General features: G+C 43.8%; 2 protein-coding genes across 5 annotated transcripts in view; one reads left to right on the plus strand and one right to left on the minus strand.

Moving 5' to 3' along the window:
• Nucleotides 1-1357: 1357 nt before the first annotated feature.
• Nucleotides 1358-7837, plus strand: LOC135324906 (CD180 antigen-like). The gene is made up of 3 exons (XM_064501970.1): nt 1358-1695; nt 5086-5252; nt 5938-7837. Exons 1-3 carry the CDS (start codon nt 1585-1587, stop codon nt 7658-7660), a joined length of 2001 nt encoding a protein of 666 aa, XP_064358040.1. The 5' UTR covers nt 1358-1584; the 3' UTR covers nt 7661-7837.
• A 5426-nt stretch (nt 7838-13263) lies between these two features.
• LOC112987026 (microtubule-associated serine/threonine-protein kinase 4) overlaps nt 13264-20362 on the minus strand; it is a 290231-nt gene continuing 283132 nt past the window's right edge. For all 4 annotated transcript variants that reach the window (XM_026106671.2, XM_026106668.2, XM_064502327.1 and 1 more), the window contains one exon: nt 13264-19572. In XM_026106671.2, coding sequence (XP_025962456.2) covers nt 15686-19572 — 3887 coding nt within the window. In that variant the 3' untranslated portion in view covers nt 13264-15685. The remainder of the gene's footprint in view (nt 19573-20362) is intronic.

The raw sequence follows: 20362 nt of genomic DNA on the forward strand, positions 1-20362 counted from the left end.
ACTCAGACCGTGGGGAACCACTCTCTCACGAAAAAAGCCAAGTAAGATCAGCAGAGAAGTGTCCCAGCAGCAAACAGCCGCAGCAGCCGGGCAGAGGCGCCCCATCCTCTCCGCGCCCTGGGCGGCCACAGTGCCCGCTGGACACCAGGCGCCCGCGGGGCCGACATCTCGCCCACGCGAGAGGGGCTGAGGCAGCGACCCCAGGCAGCACTGCTCCCTCCGCAAGGGGCCGGGGGGAGCGCGGCCGAGCGCACAGGCGTCGGCGGCCCTGCTGCCCCTGCCCAGCACTGCCCGTGGCGGAAAGCGGGCTGCGCTTTCTGTCCAGAGGCCGCTCGCTTCCCCTCTTGTTTTCCCAAGCCCGTGCGTTTTCATCGCACCGGTCTTCACCAGGTGATGAAGAAAGAGTGCCAGTTAGGGCTGCTGCCATCGAAGTTACCAACCTCTTAACTCAGCCATTAAAATAAATGAAAGAAAGCAAAGAAAATAAGGATGCAGCTGGCTGGCCAGGCTGCTCAGTGCTGTCAGCAGCCGCGAGGACCGGAGCCTCGGCGGGGCCAGCACGGCTCCCCGCCAGAGCCGTCTTGGCCACCTGCAGATGAGGGGGCTCAAGTGCACGGCTGGAAGGTGCAGGCCCGGCAAAGCACTCCAGCCGCCGCGAAGGTCTCCCCTTTAAGCTCAGCACCAGGTTGTGTGTTAGCCACTTTTCTCGCTGGACTTTGCACAGCCCCCCAGCACGCTGCCCCTGCCCCAGAAAACCCCCGCGCCAGCCGAGGCGGCTCAGCCTCTCCCCTCCACTTCATTAGTGAGGGGACAGAGCTCCCCTGTAAAACACACACAAGCCCTAGAGAGGACCTACCATAGACTTGCGAGCCTATTTTCCACCTGGGGAAAAAAAAATAAAGGCGCATGAGTGCCTGCCATGCAGCTAGGAAGAAACATTGCTCCCCTTAAGAAGACCAATCAGTATCAATAATGCAAATACCAGGGGAAAAAGAGTTCATTTTCAGACGGAGATAACACTTCTGAGCATTTGCAGTTGCTAATGAAAGACATTTTTCAGCATAATGATCCTTTTTGCAAAAAAGTGTCTTTTATCAAAAACCCAGAAGAGAAGTAAGTCACAGGTCTTGTGCCTATACTTTAGCTCTTTTACAGACTCTTGTGAGCTTCAGGACCAAACTGCTTGACTCAAGAGACTTTTTACTGCATTAAATTGCACATCGGTGGAAAGCTGCGTTCTAATCTCCCTCTTTTTGCTCCACCTCCTATTTCACTCTGAAGTAACTCCACTGTCTTTAGGGGAGAGATTTTGTTTTACGTGAGCATAAAGAAAAATTTCTCTCACTTTCCTTTTTTTTTGTATCTGTTCTGTCTGAGAAAAGCCTCAGCACACAGTCATTTGACTATATTTAAAGCAAGGAAGTTCCTCTCTCACTCCGAAACTGCTGTTTTGCTCGCACTAAGCCTAGGAGGTTTGGCAAACACTTTTTTTCTTAAGCCTGCTTTCTTGCAGACTGTTCGTCTCAGCTTTGCTGTCCTCTTTCGCTTTTGATAGAGGGAGGATATCAGAAGATCACCCATGCTATGAATACACCCAACTCTGTAATGGCTGGTTATTTTTACCTTCTGGTTTTCATAGTGCCTGTCTGCATTAGCCGTGAAGCATCCCGCACTGTAGATACGGTGTGCGCTGAGGTGAGTGATGGTCACTGGTCTCTGCTGAGATAAAGGAATCGTCTATGTAGAGGATCAGTCTTCGGGGCATGCTTGCATGCTGACATCTGATTGTTTTAAATTGCTGAGAGGTTTTTCTCAAGGGGATCTGAAAACCTTTATCAGAGAAATAAAGCGGATGTCTTGAAATGTGCTGGGTTAAATCAGTCACTCATGCGGGCGCTCACTTTCCCTCGCTCTCTCACACACACAGCCATGCACCATTCCTCCTTCCTTTTCATCTGGCCTTTTACTTTCCAGAAAGCTCAAAGGATGATAAAATCTCAAAGGGATATTTATAGCAGATATCAGAGCTACAGAGAGAACAGATATAAGAATTTTGTCTCTTACGCTATGCTCTCTCTACAGGAATTTGTATAGGATGAGTTGATGGTGTCTCTTGCTCATAAATGGGTATTTGCAGTTTAGGACTTGCTATATCACATGAAAACAGCAAGAACGAGAAAAACAGGGTTTTTCCAGGGTCAGGAGGAAGAAAAGAAAGTCTTACAGGCTAGTCCTATCTCCCAATTAAAAAAAAAAAAAAAAAAGAAAAAAAGAAAAAAAAAAAAGAAGGCAAGTATTTTGATTCAAGGAAGAGGCACTGTGGAAATCCAGCCCTACTCTAAGCACAGTTGGGACCTGTAGCAAATTCTTTCCTGAATTAAATGTACAAATCCCAGAGCATGCTAAATTGTACAACAAGATATGACAGGGGAGGAGTCGTTCCTCACATCCCTTTAAGATCCACTTTACCCTGGAGTGTAAGCAGACAGAGATCTTGATCTTGCTATTTTATTTGAACGGTAAAACACTGGCACTGTTCTCATTTATATTGACAGCTAAACTTTTTTTTCTTTTTCTAATCTAAACTGCGTGTTACAGCAGCCAGCTCCGTAGGTTCTTTTTTGCTCGTTGGTATTGAAAGCACAGGCTTTTCTTAAGTCTGCATTTGGCTGTTTCTATAGTGACCAACGCTACATTATTTAGGTGCTTCGCGATGGGAATCCAGCCTGTGCATTGCCACCAGGAGCAGCAGGTGCAGGGCTGGCTCTGCACCCCACCGCCGCCGCGGCAGGGCTGCGCGGGACCAGGGGCCGGGGGGCCACTTCCCATCCGGCTTGCGGGGCCCTGCCGGCACCCCAAGGCCCCCAGGGGAAGCGCGGCAGCTGAGGAGCTGCACTCGCCTCCCCCGACCTGCACCACACGCTTTTTCTTGGTAAAAGTCCTTTTCTTCCTTCCTTCCTCCTGGCTCTGCCCTGCCGCTGCCAACGTTTCTCTGCTGCTGCCTGCTCGGCTGCGGAGCCCCAGCCACGCGGGGCTGCCACGGGGCTCCCTCGCACCTTTCGTTTGAAAGATTTGTGCGAAAAGGAAGAGAAGAAAGTGTTCTCTGTATCCAGCCTGGATCCAAGACCACTTGCTACAACACTGCTTTTTCCTCCTCCAGTGAGGCTATTTAATGCCTGCATTTCTGCCTGGGTCTCCCACCCTGCCAAAGAGCAGAGGCTTGGTTTGGTCTAAAACATGCCAGGCCCTGCATGTTTGGCAAGGTCTGCACACAATGCACCATACCCCAGGGATCTGTACGCTTGCACCCAAACAGAAATACAGTGCTTCCACGTGCTTCCATCCTACAGAGAACGGCTGCTGTGCCGTCTGCTCATTAAGGACCCTCTCGGAGATATGGAGAAGGCAGGACTTCCAGAAATGGGGACATCACCCAGCCCCAGCACACACATCATTTTTATCTTCATCTCTCTCCTTCTGCAAGTATCTCTGACGCTCTAAGTCCTCTCAGCCTCACATAACCAAGCCAGGACCAAACAGGGGAAGTGCATCCACCCTTGGTTTTCCCAGCACCAGGGAGGCAGTGAAAACGTGCCACCTGCAGATGATCAGGCTCAAGTGCATGACTGGAACATGCACACACAGCAAAGCACTCCAGCCACCATGAAGGCTTCCCCTTTAAGCCCAGCATCAGGTTGTGTGTCATCCACATTTCTCACCGACCTTTCCACTCTCTGTGCTTGCTTTATTCAGGCTATTAAAATAGCCTTGAATCTAATTAAAACATGGAGTGAACTAGGCGTTAAGGCATGGTTATAACCTCTATTTTGGTCAAAAGGCTGTAGTAGTCTCCTCACGTGCTGTGGGCACCTGTAAGGTGACCCTTTTACCTACATGCTGCCCAAGATAATCCAAAAGCTTGCAAATTATACATCGTGATACTGGTGCACGTAATTTAAATAATGTTTCTCTTAGCTAGGAGATGGTGAGGCAAAGAAATCCTGTGGTCAGATTAGTCAACTGCATAGTGCATGCACAGAGCTTGCATTTACTTATGCATGAGTCAGATGAGATGTCTCTGAGCTTCCTGACAGGATATTTCCAGAACTGCTGCTGTCAAGCTTGTCCAGAGACCCCATTCCTCCCAGTCTGGCCCCACATACCAAATAACATGCAGGCAGGGAAAAGGGCACTTCAGAGGCTGGGCAAAGCTGGTGCGGGAGGATGCTGCAGGCAGTCTCCTCAGCCTTGCTTGCTGTGCTGCGCTGGGTACGCTTGAGTCCCTAATCACGGCTGTACAGCCCCCAGCAAAGTTTGCTACTTTGAGCATTTCTATTTCTTTAAACAGCAGCAGCAGGCAGTTCTTGGGCTGTGTTTTCATGCATGGATCGACATCCATAGTCCCAGGCTTTGACTGACTGAACTACCTTTTGAACCATCATCTGGAGGAAAAGGCTGGTCAGATATGTTTAATGAATTCCTCTGGTATTCAGAGAGTAGACTTTTCTACATAATAGATCATTTTATTTTCACTGAAACTGAAAAGTCTTCATAGAAAATTTGAAGACTCACTATATCAGATATTATCATTACCTAGCTTGAGCTGAACATTCCTACCATTCTCTCGCTGCAGCATACAACAGCAATTCAAATCCTATTAATTTGAACATTTTCCTTTCTAGGCCTGCTCTTTTTTCCTCCTCTCTGCAAGATTCTCCTCAGATTTATTTCAGAATAAGCTTTCTTACAAAACTCACGATATTCAGATTTTAAAGATACCTTGTGAGGATTCTTTCTTACAGATTAATAATTCATCCAGAACAGTAAACAATCTTCATATATGCTAACTTTGATAAACACAGATGAGACGCTTCAGATTAGTACAAGAAAGATTCAAGGCATTCATTTCAAAAACACTCCATAAAGTCCCAGGGTTGCGCATTTCAAGCCTATGTTAAGATTTCATAGAGTTATGATTGCTACCTTTTTAAATAATTCAAAGTTCTATTTGCTTTTTAAAATGTGTTAGTTTCATATTTATATTCAGAGCAGCTATCTCAGAGTTTCACTATGTATTTTCCACAGATTATAGTCAATAAAAGCTATAGCTGTGAAGGTTTAGGTCTGACGGAAATTCCTGAAAAGCTACCTGTCACAACAGAACTCCTCGACTTCAGCTTCAACTTGCTTCCTTCCCTTCGGAAGTCAACCTTCTCGAAGCTGAAGAGTCTGCTCTCCTTGGATTTAACAAGGTACAGTAGATCATCCTCACTTTCAGAGGTCTTGTTGGTCCAAACCCTCTGCCCTTGCTCAGAGCTGAAGGCTCCCAGAGTCCACAACAGCACAGGGAAACTGGCAGCAGCATTTCCAGATGGTCGCTGGTATTTTACTAAAGATTGGTACAACTGGGCAATATCTAGGCTTCTCCTCCAGTGACAGTCATTTGCCCGACAGTGGGTGAAATACGCATTTTCTACATACTGCTGTTGCTAAGACAAACAAAATGACTAGAGCAACTTTTTAACTTACTTCTCCATAAAGATATTGTTCATAAAACCTAGGGAAAGATAGGCCCAAGTCCTTATAAGTGCTCGTCTTTTTCTCTAGAAAAAGAGATTTTCATTTGATTAAGTTTGACACTAAAAAACTCATGTCTGCCCGACTTCCACAAATGTCTCCTGAACAGGGATTTTGCACACATCATTTCAGGGCAGTTTTCTCTGCTGTAATACAGCTTCCTCACTAGGACTCTGTATTTAAAGTGGGCTTACCAATCCCCAGGGAAGTGTCCCTTGCAAAGGAAAACATTGTTTTGTTCTGGCAAAGGCTGTTGATCATGAGTTTTTACATGCATGAAATGCCGTTTGGGTTACCACGTAGTAATGGGAACGTTTGACGAGGCAGACTACTGATGCTGGCTTCTATTGCTTTTTCAAGGTGTCAGATCAACTGGGTGTATGAAGGTGCCTTTCACAACAACAATCACCTGCACACAATTGTGCTGACTGGAAACCTGCTCCTGTTTCTGTCTGACACAGCATTTGTTGGCCCTCAGTCCCTGAAGCAACTTGTCTTAACGCAGACAGGAATAAGCAGGCTGTCCTTTATTCCCATGACGAACCTAGACAACTTGGATACACTCATCTTGGGCAGCAACCACCTCTCCTCATTGCAGCTCCCTCCCAACTTTCCAACTCAAAACCTCAAATACCTTGATTTCCAAATGAACAACATAGGAACAATCACAGTGGAAGATGTCAGCATTCTGCAGAAGACCAGTAACATAACTGTCATCTTTAAAGGCAATGACATTTTGTACATTGAACCCGGAGCTTTCCAGTCCAGTTTCTACAGTTTGGACTTTGGGGCCTGCAGCAACATCCCCGGGATCTTGGCGGGGATGCAGAACTCCTCAGTCCACACGCTTTGGTTGGGAACATTTGATGACGTGAGAAAGGAGACCTACATAAGCCCTGGTGTATTACGAGGCCTCTGTAATATCACTGTAAAGGATCTCTATCTGCCGCTACGGCACTTCAAAAACCTAAATGCTGCCACATTTCACTGTATGACCAAGCTCCGGAAGCTGGACCTGACTCACACCCACATCAGTGCGCTGCCCCCTGGCATCAGTGGTATGAAGGTGCTAACAGAGCTAATTCTCAATGGGAACAACTTTGAGCACCTCTGCAACACCAGCGCAGCTGCCTTCCCCTCCCTTACCCACCTCCAGGTCAGAGGAAACTCGCAGACCCTGCAGCTGGGCTCTGGCTGTTTGCAGAAACTGGCAAAGCTTCAACATCTAGATTTAAGCCATAGCCACATTGAAAGCTCTGACTGCTGCAATGAAGCACTAAATGGTTTGAGCAGTCTTCGGTACCTGAACCTGAGCTACAACACCAAACTTCATGTCCACGATGTGCTCTTTAAGGAAGGTACTAACTTGGAGCTGCTGGACATCGCTTTCACTCAGCTTCACATCAGCACTTCACAGGGGCCTTTTCGAAATCTGCATCTCTTGCAAGTCCTGAATCTGTCCTCCTCCCAGGTCAATACTAGCACTCAGCATCTCTTTCAAGGCCTGGAAAACCTCATACTCTTGGACCTTAGTCAGAATATCTTTGAGTCAGGGATCATGCCAAAGAACAAACTGCTTCAACAGCTATCCAATTTAGAGGTGCTAATTTTAGCATCCTGTGAATTGACAGCATTAGATGACCAAGCATTTCACATCCTCAAGAAGTTAAGGCACGTTGATCTGAGCCACAACAAGCTTATTGCGTTCAGCACAGATGCATTTTCAAATCTTAAGAGCATCTATCTCAATTTTGCCCACAATAGGGTTCAGATTATACCACGTGACAAGCTAGTGTCCCTAACTGGCTACAGTATAATCAATTTAAGTTACAATCCTTTGGAATGCACCTGCTCCAATATTGGCTTAATCACTTGGTACAAGCAGAATCTGGATAAAATTGAAGACGCTGAAGAAACAACATGTTCTGAACCCAAATCATTAGCTGGTGCTCAGCTGTCTACTGTTACTCTCCACTGTGGGATCAGCACTACAGCAATCATTGCAGTTGTCCTGATTATTTTATCATGTATTGTCATCATCTGGAGCGTTCGCTGTTTCAGGCAAAGATACCAGCGAATCTAAGTTTACGATAGATATACAACGTAAAGAAAACATGCACAGCAATTGGATTAGGATGAAAAACAACCTACTGTTTTTGTTCCTGCTCGGTATTTCCTTTAACTTTTGTAATACTTTTTTCCATTTCCGTAATTTTAGCAAAACAAAAATTCCTCATTTTATGAGGTCTTGAAAACTAAAATTGTGTCCTGAGCCTAGAACATGAATAACTTCTGCTATGGAGATGCCTCAGTTCAACATCATGATAGCACTGGTATCATAGCCACTAGGGCTAAAGTACCTATAAAGGGAAAGACTGAGAGCTGAAACAGCTCTCCATTTAAAAAGAAGAAAAGCATGTGAGAAACAATGCTATTGAAGAGCTGGCATTACTGTACACTGCTCAGTCAAAAAGTAAAAACATTTCTGTGAAGGACAGGAGCAACGATCAAAGTCAAATAAGACCCAGTCCTTTAGGGCTTACAGAAACAGTCTGTATCATCAGGTTCTCTCTGATTTCTTGAAAATCTGTTTGAAAGTTGGAAAGTTCTTGGCCATCTCTTCGAACCTCTCTCCATTCATCTGCCTCTATGGTGCAGGCTTTGCTCCTTGTCCGTTTATTAGACTCAGTAGCACTCCATGATAAGTGAAGACTATCAACAATTTCAGCTTTAACCACAAAACTTGCAAATTTGGTCAAAAATCTGTGGGTACTTGGCACTACAGATGCCTACACTTGTGAAAAGCAGCTGACACCAACAGCTAAGAGACTTTACCAAACACGTGTTTGTCTTTCAATGCATGGTCAGTGAGGGACAGCGCAGAGGGAGCTGTTTCCTCCAGCTGCAGAACAGGAAGAAAAGCCGAGATTGCAAAGGGGAAGCATAGCAGGAAGCAGGAATCTGATCCCAGAGGTGCATGTGGTGCTCACAGCTATTTCGTGTCACCTCTGGTGTGTGAATTCCTGGAGTAAAGTAAGGATTACGGATGTGCTCTTGGCTCCAACAGGACATGTGACAGCTGGGAGGGAGGGAAGACAAAATGAACTTACTGTTATTTGCTCTTATTAAACTCCTGAATCCCTCTTTCTGCCACCACAAGTGAATAAACCCAGTGGCAGCACAGAATACATGTATTTGGCCATAGGTCTGATGAGGACTTACTGTGCCTTCTCATCTCCCCTGTGTTATTATAATGCAATTTTTGGCACTATTGCTTCAGCAACCAGCTGACTCCGAGGTATAGAGGCAATCTTCTCTAGGGGTACGACCCATCACCCGTCTCCACAGAAAGGCGCACACTGTGCGGAGCCTCGATGTGCCCACAGCAAGGCTCCCAGGTGTGTTCAACTGAAGGTTGCATTTACTCAGTGAGGCATGGAAACAGAGCTCTCTTTGAGCACCTTCCATGCGGGACTTGAAATTCAGCTTCAGCTCTTGCCCCAAAGGCATTTCCTCCATAATATACTTACTATCCTAGATTTTAAAGATCCCTGTTGGACTAGAAAGTTTCTGCTCAGTTCTTAAGAAATAACCGACAAGAATAGCTGATATTTCTTGTCAAATAAGAAACTCTTATTTGAGAAGCCATTTTTACCCTCTGTCAGTGGATATTAAACATTACTGGACTCAGACTACAAAATACAGACTCTTGCAGCTCTCACATGCCTTTGCATCACATCCACAGCCTGCTTCACCGCACAGCATCGCCTCCTCCTGCCGTTGTAGCTGTGTGCTGCCCAAGGCCATGCGGACCACCGCACAGGCAGTACTTTTTGATGTTTCTTTTCCAGATGACCATAAACACTTCCATATTTTGGGTAGCAGGACATTGCCTGCCCTGACAAGCCTGTTTATAGGCATTCGCTGTTTCTGCTGCCACTGACGAGCTCTCCACAAAAACCTTTTCTTGACCCTGCAAGTGCACACCCTGTTTGAAGTGAAAAACTGCAGCATATCAAAGCTGGTTGGGGCAGCTTATATCAGACATGGGCTTCCTCAAAGACTGATCTGAGAGAGAGAGAAATGTCACTGAGCAAGGCGCACTACCAAAAACCTCCTCTGCTTGTCTTTGAGAGCAAGGCAGAAAAGCACCTGAAGTCAGCCTAGAAGGCAAGGCACCTTTCCCCCTCCCTCTGCAAACACAACTGGTTAAACAAGCAAACTCCAATAACTGCATTATCTGATAAAGTAATCCACAAAAGAGAAAACTGCCTAGCAGGGCAGTTCTCAAATGCTCTAAGAGCTCCAATCACCTTAACTTTTTGCTTTCCAGCATTAGCCTTTCACAGTCATCTAACATGAGCTCCCACGTGTGTGCATGACAAAATGGACGTGCTTCTCAAATTACTTTCCTTCTAAAGTTGCAGATCCAAGAAAGTGATGGACAAATAGTGAAGTTTAAAGGGAGTATGACAGTTTATAGCTTGGGAAAGGTGCTAAAAATTGCTCCAAACATCAGGTAATAATATATGTATATACATATATAACCTGACAATATAATCCACAAATACCAGCAACTTAAGTATCAGTGCAATGTGCAGTTTTCCCCTCACTTTCTGAAATGCGTCTTCATTTGGAGAGGAGAACGTGGGATTTAAACATTACCAGCTTCTGAAATGATATCCATTTTCATTGGGTAGACTTGCATGCAAAGTTCAGTCAATTAAAACTCAAAGTCAAACAAAAGGTGAAACAGTGAATACGTTCAAGATCTATTTACAGAGAGTTAAGTAGACACTTTCCTGTGTCCCACCCCTTTTGCTCAAAACAAGTTATTTTTATAACAACCATATTGTCATTTGTTGTCATTTTTATTTTCTTTACTTTTATTTACTTTGCAGTATGACCTGCTCAGAGCAGGATCTTGGCTTTTTCATTTGTCTGTAAAACACCATTCACAGGACACTGCCAACGACAGTGCTGAATGGCATACACTGTCTGTTTCAGGATACACGAGCCCTGAATATAGAAACTGGTTATTCTAAAGGAATATTTTTGTATGAATATAACACACCACAATGTCCAGATTATATATTAAAATTTTGGAAATCTGAAGATATAGTCTGAGATTATTTAGCAAGGGTATAAAGTGATATTGGATTTATTTTTCTTTATAGAATTTATTTACCCAATCAAGCTCTGATCTGATGCAGTCCTAGGTTCTCAGTCAGGCCTTTTATCTCTTGTTTTTCACACGTAGCTGAGGAGCCAACCCAAAAAGAGACCAAGTGAATTGCCTGACGTGAATGGTAGCCGACAGAAACTCATGACCATCCTGGCTTCTGGGCTACAGATGCTACCAAAGTTCTGGTATGGGTCTGCAAAACAGAATTCAATATGAGTATTTACACAGAGAAGAAACTCGAGCAGATTTTAGCTAATGAGTTATGTTCCAAAGATTAATAAGCATTTATCTTTATTTCAATTGTACAAAAAATTCTGAGCCAAGTTCTTCCTCCCCTAACTATGCTTAGGCAAGATCTTATCAATAAGATGCAATTCAGTTTTTGAAAAAGGATTTTACTCTGAACAGGATGGTTGGTGGCGGGCCAATTTCTAAACCCACTGACTTAAAAGAATGTCCTAATATGGATGGTGCATCTTTAAGAACTTTCTCATATTTACCAGCTCAGTCTATACCTGGGAAAGAACCAGGTGACAGCCTTTCTCGATCACTGACTTGCACCATACCTGCCACTCTCTTGAAAATACAACTGAAAATCTCCCACAGGTACAGGCTATCACCTTCTCCAGTGGCTTTCTCAAATATCCTCCTGCTCCTGCATCTCGTTCACACCTGCATTTTCTGTGTGCTAGACCCTTACCTACACCTTTACTCTCTTCTCTCTTGTTCTATGACAACTGTGTCCTACTTCGCTATCTCTGCAACCTTCTCCACTCATCCTGATCCTCCCAACTCTTTGCAGCTTGATCTCTAACCTCTAGTGTCACGTCCTACCCTCAGTTTATTCAAATCCCTCCTCTGCAGATGCCTTCCAAAGAGCTTGTCAGTGCTCAAACACTGCTGTACATGCCGTCACTGGAAAAAAAAAAATTGTTGCTAACCCAAGTCATGAACTGTAGGATGCACATCCATATACCATCTAGTATCTTCCTGTCCTGTGATTTATTCTTTTAAAGCTGTACAGTATTTTCCAAATCCGATCATGACATCCCTGCTAATTCTTGCTAACTAAAGAAGAGAACATGTGGCCTAAAAGGCCATTGGAAACTGGGTTTAGTGCTGAGGAGGGGCATTCAGTACATTTCCCTTTCACACCATGAAAGGATACCCATCCCAGGTGAGGTGCAGCGTCTCTTTTCTTACTGTGGTAGAAGCGAGGTTGACAAGCCACGTCACATGAGAAATGGGTAACCTCCTGACTTCTCTTTCCTCAACAGAAACCCCTTAGATTGCCTCTCTCCTCTGGCCCTGAACACTAAGGATAACCATGCTGGGTGCATGGCGTTCCACACCTCCCTATGCGGAGATGCTGCTGCCGCCCACAGTCAGAGGGGGCAGAGCAGGTCAAACGGTTACTCGGACCCAGAGTCACTCAACTCTGGATACCTCCTTCCTACCCCCAGAGCTGTTAGTTCCTGCTCTCCCTTCTCTAACTCATCTCATCCCCTGCCCCTGCCCATGACCCATGTTGCAGAGCACAGGCCTTCTGCTGGGTTCCAGTGACTGAGAGCTTGGGGTGAGCTCCAGACACCCCTCACCTGCTGGTTTTAGAGAAAGAGAGCACAGTAGCAGAAATGACTCTACAACACTTCCCCTGTACAAAACCAACTGCAGCAAAACACAGAGAAAACAATGCAATAGCAAAACATGAACAAAAATAACAATCCCCCCAGGGCAGACATTTCCTGGCATGTGCTAACCAGCTGTGTACAGCTCTTCTACCAGCTACCAGCAACAGAACAGTAAAAATCTGTGTATTATAATATATGCTGCTCCACTGCAAGAGTGGAAAGATGTAAATCAGGGCAGCAATAATCCTGCCGTGTTTCTCCTCCTGCTAAAAGGATCCATCAAGCAGCCAGCAGATGCAAAGGTACTCTGCTCCCTCTCTCCTGTCTGTCTGGTTCACTGCATCTCTCTGATCTTCTGTTGTGAGAAAGAACGAATGGAGATTTGCTGTTAAAAGGTGGAGATTTAAAAACTGAAGAAGTTGCACATAACACACATGCTCCAGGCATTTCTTGAGGTCAGGAATGGAAACACAATCAATGAAAAAAGAACGGTATTTTGCGAAGGCACTCAAAACCACTCTGGCCTACTGTAACGAATGATGGTATGCATTTTGGAAGAGAGACTGATGTGTCACGTTACAGCCTACTGCAGTCGCTAGTGAAGAGTCAGTACGTGTCCATCACACTGGACAGCCTACTGCAATGGTTCCAGCCCCTGACAAAGACAAGATATTTGGCTAAACAAATCTTCTGCGAATATGGCACAACTTCTTTTGACTAGACTACATTTTTTCCACACAAAATCCTTGGCCAGCATATGCCTTCAGGGCTACTGAGCAAAAAGGGTAACCGCCTCCACAGTATGGTAGAGACGGGCCTTAAGTTACAGGAACAAAAGTAGTTCAAAGGAAATAGCTGACACAACACTGCTTCATGCTGAATTTTTATTTCAATATTATGCAACTGCATAAGTATAAATAATTGTGTTCAATATACAACAATTATGCCATCCATAAGGAGTTTCTTAGAGAAAATAAGACTGCAAACACTTTATTGCACAGACCCTAACAATTTTTTCTTTTCTTTTTTTCTTTTCTTTTTTTGTAAGCTGAGAAATCTACAGCAGGAAGTCTACAAAGGAACACATCAGATCTACAATCACATAAAGACTGACCAAGAAGCACACAGGTAGGAGGATCTCTAACAGCTCACTGATAAGGTAAACACCAACAAACAGGTACTACATAAACACAAGCCTAAGCACTGTTACACTTCCATAATGCAAAAAACTTTATTTGTCAGAACTGATAAGGAACTATACAAAAATATACATAAAGGTATGCTGTAAACAAATAGCTAGATGTGCTTTAAAGGAAACAAGAGGATAGTTTAAAAAAATCCAGAAGACTGTAAACTAGGAAATACCTCCCAGACAGAAATGTTATGATACTGAAGTGCATTAGCATTTGTTTGTAATAACTGCCAAAGCACAGACGAACTGTAAATGTTGAGACCATTTCTCTTCAAAACTGCTCAAAAAGTATTTTCTGTCACTCATTAGCTCCTCTGTGAGCACATGAAAGGTAGTATGAATGTTCTAGTGCCACATAAAAAATCAGGACTTGTTTGTGATTTTATCATCCCGTGACAGGTTAGTTGTAATCGAGCTCAACTAATCATTGTAATAAAGCCTTTCCCAGAGGGAAATCTGTACACTGTCAGCTGTCACACAAACCTCCAAGTCAAGATTACACTGTGCTTTTATGAACAATTTTATAGCTTTCAAGACAGAAAGACAATCCGTAAGCCCCAATGAAACAGGTAGGGGCTTAGCCCTAGTGTGGGTACGTATAACAGAAATAAGCAAAAATACCATCTTACTGATCCCGATCATTTAAAAACACTCATCTGTAAAGATATTTTGTAGTGCTCCTGTACATGTTTCAAATTTTACCTTTCATCCTTCAAAACAAACTGAATACCTCCATGCTAAAATGATCAAAGTCCACATGTTCCACAGTATACGAAATTTAAATAAGGCTTAGCAAAAGTAAAAAGACAGTCACATTCTAGCACCAAATAGCTCCAACAGGTTCCTTTGTTACAAAAATGCTTCTCTTTTAATTACAGTATTTACTTTTTGCATACAAATAAAAAGATTATGTTATGAAATGTATGGAGCTACTCAATGCATTTAGAAATGAATGTGAAACCCAGAATCACTTGCTAAAAACAGCAAGTTAAGTCTACAACGTAAGGCCCCAGCTGTGTATTAAAATGTATCAGATGTCCTGAACTTTTCTGAAGATAGGATACTGAAACCGTTTTTTTTTCCTTTTTACCACAATTCATAAAATAGGAAAAGAAAAAAAAAAGCTACAGCTGCATGAAGCTAATTATGCAAACCTGTATGTCATGATAATACATACTCTCTAAATTCATTAAAAAACAGGGATGAATATAGTACTGCAAGTCATGTGCTTATACTTGTGCCTCACACTGTAAGGGCCTGAATTTAAAAAAGCTCAAGGAATCCAAGAGAGGGTTGCAGCAGAAACTAAGCACACTGTGTGTGCTTTAGAGTCTCAGCCTTGTCTGAGGTGAAGGTCACAGAATACACTCCAATAGACAAGACGAGAACAACCATTTCACCAGAAAACACTACTCTTACTGGGATGTAGCGATAACAGAGTGGTCCTCCCTTAGCTCTAATTATACCTATTTTAAGAGACAGGCTTTGTGCAGCAGGGAGATGCAGTTAGTTCTTGTGTTAGATCTGGTGAAGCAGTTAGCCAGATACAGTACTATCAAAATCTGATTATTAAAAATACATGTAAAAACTCACAATAAGTCACCATATTTATTCTTTCCTAGTATTTTTAACTATAGCTAGGATTTTTAGTAAGTAAAAATGTGGCATATTCTTGTTTTCCAGTCAGACCAATGCTTGCATGTCCATGCCAGGTCTGAGTTTTAGTAATGCGGTTTCATATTTGACTATGGCAAATAAGTGGCAAAGCAACTATCTTAAAAAAGGGGAGAGTAAACAATGCAATCAGCAGCAAAGTATATATGCTACATTCAAACCCCAAACACATTACTAGGTATTTACAGAGGAAATCTTTTCTTCAACTGTTCTCAGCTGTGAAGTTATTTTTGTACAAATACTATATGGTAACAGTTTTACCGGTTACATTTGGGAAGGCATTTTGAAAAAAGTCCTCTGTCCCCTTGCTTCAGTGACATGAAAGCTTTGCTGCACAAGGACACCACACAGTGCTGGTTTGAAGGTAGTCAAAACACACTGACATTTTTCAGCTAGTCTTGAAGTCCTATCTGCCAGGTACTACAGTCAAGAGGATTTTTTGTGAGGACTACTCCGCAAAACTTCCTTTCCTCGCCGCTGCCGGGCCGAGTCTTTGTCATTGGAAAGTGCATTAGGGCGGTCAGGCGTGGTTGCTGACCTAGGTAAATCTTTACCTACGTTCTGTTTTTTTGAAGCAGAAGGCTGAGCCTGTACGGCATCTTTTCCCTTTACATCCACAGTGCTAACAAAAAAAGACCTTTCTTGATTTCCAGGTTTCCCCCCAACGTTTGAAGCAGGGTGGTGGGCTTCTACTGCAACAGCTGCACTATGCAAGGTCATCAGTGAAACACTTTTAGTCATTTCTGTCTTACCACTCCCTACAGAAGAGGTGCTTTTCTTACTCAACTCCTTGTAGATGACTGCAGGAAGCTCAGGTGAGCCTGCCTTAACCTTTGCTGAAGATGCATCACTCTTCGCTGAAGACAAAACAGATGCTTCTTGTCTGCATTCAGAGGGATTGGCTGCACAAGTCAGTGGCTTTCCTGGCGTTGCAGCCACACGACAAGAACTCTGCCCAGTGGCAGCCGATGAATGTTTTGTTGCAATCTGCTTGTTCGCATCCTCTGGCTGTTTTTGATTAACTTGTCCTTTCCCTTTTGAATCTTGAGAGCTTTTGCTACTTGTGGTTACTTTTTCCGCTCCTTTCCCTCTGGCATCACAGTTTGTGAGGCAAAGGGTAGGCTCTACTTTCCCACTGTCATGTTGAACATAAAGTGCATCAGTGCATATTTTTCCTTCGGGTCTTTTGTCTGCTGAGATCATCTGGTTACTAGGGCTTCTCTCTGCCTCTTTGCTCAGCAAGGGACAGTCTTTCACAGTGGAAAACTTTGGAGACATAGTTTGTTTTTCACTGAGGTGAAGATGCTTCTGATCAGCAGATTCCCCAAAGCCTGCTGGTTCTTGCCTTTGCATTTGCTTAGAACTCTCTGGGCCTGTTGGTACCTGGCCAACAGCAGAGGATTTGGGTTTGGTTTCAGGAGTGACACTATTCATTTGAAGGGTGGATACTGACCCATGTTCCAAACCCAGGGGCCTTTCGACCTGAACATGTTCATTGCTCGTTTTTCTCAGAAAGCCTGAAACAAAAGAAGGAGCATCTTGCACATTTTTACTGGCGTATTTCCCATCTTTCTGGGAACTGGCAGACACCTGAATAATTGTATCTTTTTCTTTTACAGTTGGAGTGCATGGTTTTTGTGAAAAAGTCTGTTTATCCGAGTGCTTAGACTTAGAGGAACTATTATCAGAGACAGGCCTGAATTTATTACTGCTGCTTTCCACACAGGCAGCAGCAGGCTTCACATGTTCTTGAATGCCTACATGAACATCTACAGCACAGTTTCTGTTTACAGTCTCTTTCACAGCAGGGGAGCCTGAGGCATGAAGTTGCTGCTGAGGAACTTGGTTGGACAGCGCGCTCTCAGTAGTCTGAAGTCTAGTATCACTGAGCTGCTTCTGATCTTTCTTTCCTGAATCTTTGGTGTTGTCCTTCTGTACAGAGGAACACAGTGCAGGCTTCCCATTTTTGGGATCACAGTCTACTGAGGGTTGCATGGGCTGTTTGGATGGAACAGTTTCGCTCTTTGATTCTGCAACAACTTTCTTGGACTCACTGAGAACCTTCTGCTTTATGTCCCTTTCTACAGAACTACTTGCAGTGGTGGTGTCATCTTTGCCTAGCTGTTTCTGTTTCAGCGAATCTCTGCTGTCCTTAGGTTGTGCCTTGGGACCAGCTGCCTGCACTTTTCCTTGCATCTGAGGTGGAATGGCAAAATCAACACAATGCTTTTCATTGGTTTTGGCGTAACTTGTTGTCAGGACATTCGAGACAGATACCTTCAGAGATGACTCCCTGACCACCTCCACCTTTGCAGGGAGAGGCTCATAATTTCTCTGGGCTACTGGCTGTTTGACAGGCAACTCCTTTTGTATTTGCTTCTCTTTTTCTACAGCTTTTTCAGGAGTGCTTTGGACAGTAGAAAGTTTTGTACATGTTTGGGTAGTTTTAAGACTCTGATTCTGAATGGCACATGACTTTACCTCCACTGAATTGTCCTTCTGTTTTGAAGGGGAAGCGTCTTTCCTTTGAACAGCTTCAGTAACAGAAATGTTGCCTTTAGCAGGTAGGCTAGAAACCTTTTTCTCTGTCACTACTTCAGCAGCGACAGGGATGGCTGATGGATTTTGAGAACTCTTGCTTGCTTGTAGAAACTGGGGCTCTAGCATGTTGGCTTTGCTAGATTTTGAATAGCTTAAGAACTGCTCTTTTTGACTGTCCAGTTCCACCTGTCCACCACTCCCTTGTGGTGATGGGGGTTTAGGAGATCCCACATCACTGTTAGTGCTCTGGCCTTCTGGTAGTACACACAAAGGCAGTTCAGTCTTTGAAGCCTGTGGCCCAGAAAGTAAGGCAATGTCCAATGTGCCTTCTATTGGCTTCAAACAGGAAACAGACCTTCCATCCAGTTTATATTCTGATGGACTTTTTCTGACAGGAGACTCAGTGGATATAAGGGCTGATTTTTCAACACCACTTTCCACTCGACCATTCAAAGCCTTGAGAGGAACAAAAGAAACAGAGGTAATCTGAGCAGCATGCGCACTGCTAATAAATGCTCTACCATCAGCAACTGTAGTGGAATCCTGCTGTATGTTTATGGGTCTGACTGTATTAAGTTGAAGGCATTCGTGAACACTTGATGTCAGTTTGGGTTTCAGCACTGGACAAACGCTGTCATCTTTTTCTTCAAAGGACATTTTCCTTCTAAGGTAATCAATATTTGCAAGCTTACCATCTAATCTTTCAAATTTGACAAATTCTTTTGCTGATATATTTTTATCTGTGTTTTCTCCCTTTCCATTTAGCATTCTGTCAGAGGACTGAGGTAGCACATCTTGCAGTGTACACGGAGGGGAAATTCTTTTGAAGTCGTAAGAAATATGACTGAGTTCATTAACTGGAGGCCCATGACACAACATCTGTGCATCTAAAGCAACACAATCATTTGATCTTAAGTTTGCATTCTTTTGAAGGGTGTCTTTGAGTATACCACCAGCTGACTGAGTCTCCAGAGTAACGATTTTTGCTTCAAACTGATTTGATCTCTCTAAAACCTTCTGAAACGCTTTTTTGTCCCTTTCTTCCAGCCTCAAGGTATTGGGATTTTCCGGCTCACTGGTAGGTTCATGTATAGCATTTGATTTTTCAGCAAAATCTTGCTTTTTCATAACTATCTTAACCTTCAACTTCTCTCTGTCCAACTCATCAACGGATTCCTGCCTACCTAATTTTCGAGAGATGGGGCGTTTCAAGCAGCCCTGCTCTGCAGGTCTGACCCGTGTGAGCGATGGTACATCACATACATTCTCCTCCAAGCTCTGAAGGGTTACTTCTCTTTGGGACAATTCTCTATTCACTTCTTCCTGGGTCACTTCCAGACTCTGTTTTCGTGAACATAAGTGTTTCTTATCACTGCCATAAGAGGGTGCAAGTTTCTCTTCAGACTGGACTCTCTTTAACAGGGGAGACCTTGGTGGCTCTGCACTCTTTGGCCTAACAATATGCCTTACAATAGTTGGAGGGGAGTGCATTTTGCTAGGGAAAGACTGAGCTATTTTTGTATTTCCAATCGAATGTCCTAGCAACGGTGATGGAGATCGCTGAGGCGATGTGGGCTGGGGTGTTGGAGAAGGTGTCCGTGCCAGAGGAGAGAGAGGAATGCTGCCAGCTGATTTGCGTCTTCCTGATCTGTATCTTTGCCCACCAAGCTTTGGACCCAAGCCATGAAGAGTGCTGGGTCTTATGTGTCCTGAACCAGCTGGAGAATTGGGAGCACTTGAACTAGGGGAGCTACTCTGGGAAGAATTGGTACCTACAAAAAGAACAAAACAAACAAGCGTAAGATTTGCAAGATTCTTCGCATCTTGTCTAGTAGTTCAGTGAGCTACCGGCACTGATTCAAGAGACAAATGTGCGGTCTGCCACAACATTCCAAGATCTGGAAGGTTTTGAGTGACTGGTCTGCAAAACTCATCATTGCAATCACATTGCTACTTCTCCCTTTCCTTCTCTGTCCCTTCAGCTCCTTTAAATGATCACTCCCTTCTATTTATATAGACTAGCTAAAGCTTTCTAGCACTTCAAAGCAATGATCAAGGTTTTCAAATGATTTACCTTCAGCAACAGATTGTGTACATCAGCATTCACTTTTAACAGACACTAACTGTAACAACTGGCATAACAAGGGGCAGGTGAAGCACTTCTGGGAGTCAGAAAGATGTCAGCACCCAGCTGATCTTTTCAGCAATAAAGCAGCATTTGAGAGCCCATGCTAGTTCCTCTATGTAGCAACTACTTCCTCAGTTTCAATCTTTCATTAATCAGTCTCTCCTAAGTAAGATTTTGCTTTCTACTGCTGTCTTCTAAACCTGGATTATTTATTATGCAACTTTTAATCATTCTATTGGTTTAAGCACTGAGACAAATCTACAAGGCAGTCCCCTTTTAGGTGTTTCTGTATCATGAAAACATCTTTGGTTTCGCATCAGAAATATTTTTCCCTTTTCCAGAAGGAAAACAGCTGCTCACTGATTACATTTGTCAGAGTTGACTATTCTTGGCAGAGTGTAACAGATTTGGGAACCTGCAAGAATATGCTTCAA

This window comes from Dromaius novaehollandiae, chromosome Z (assembly GCF_036370855.1).
Source record: "Dromaius novaehollandiae isolate bDroNov1 chromosome Z, bDroNov1.hap1, whole genome shotgun sequence".
Taxonomy (NCBI): domain Eukaryota; kingdom Metazoa; phylum Chordata; class Aves; order Casuariiformes; family Dromaiidae; genus Dromaius; species Dromaius novaehollandiae.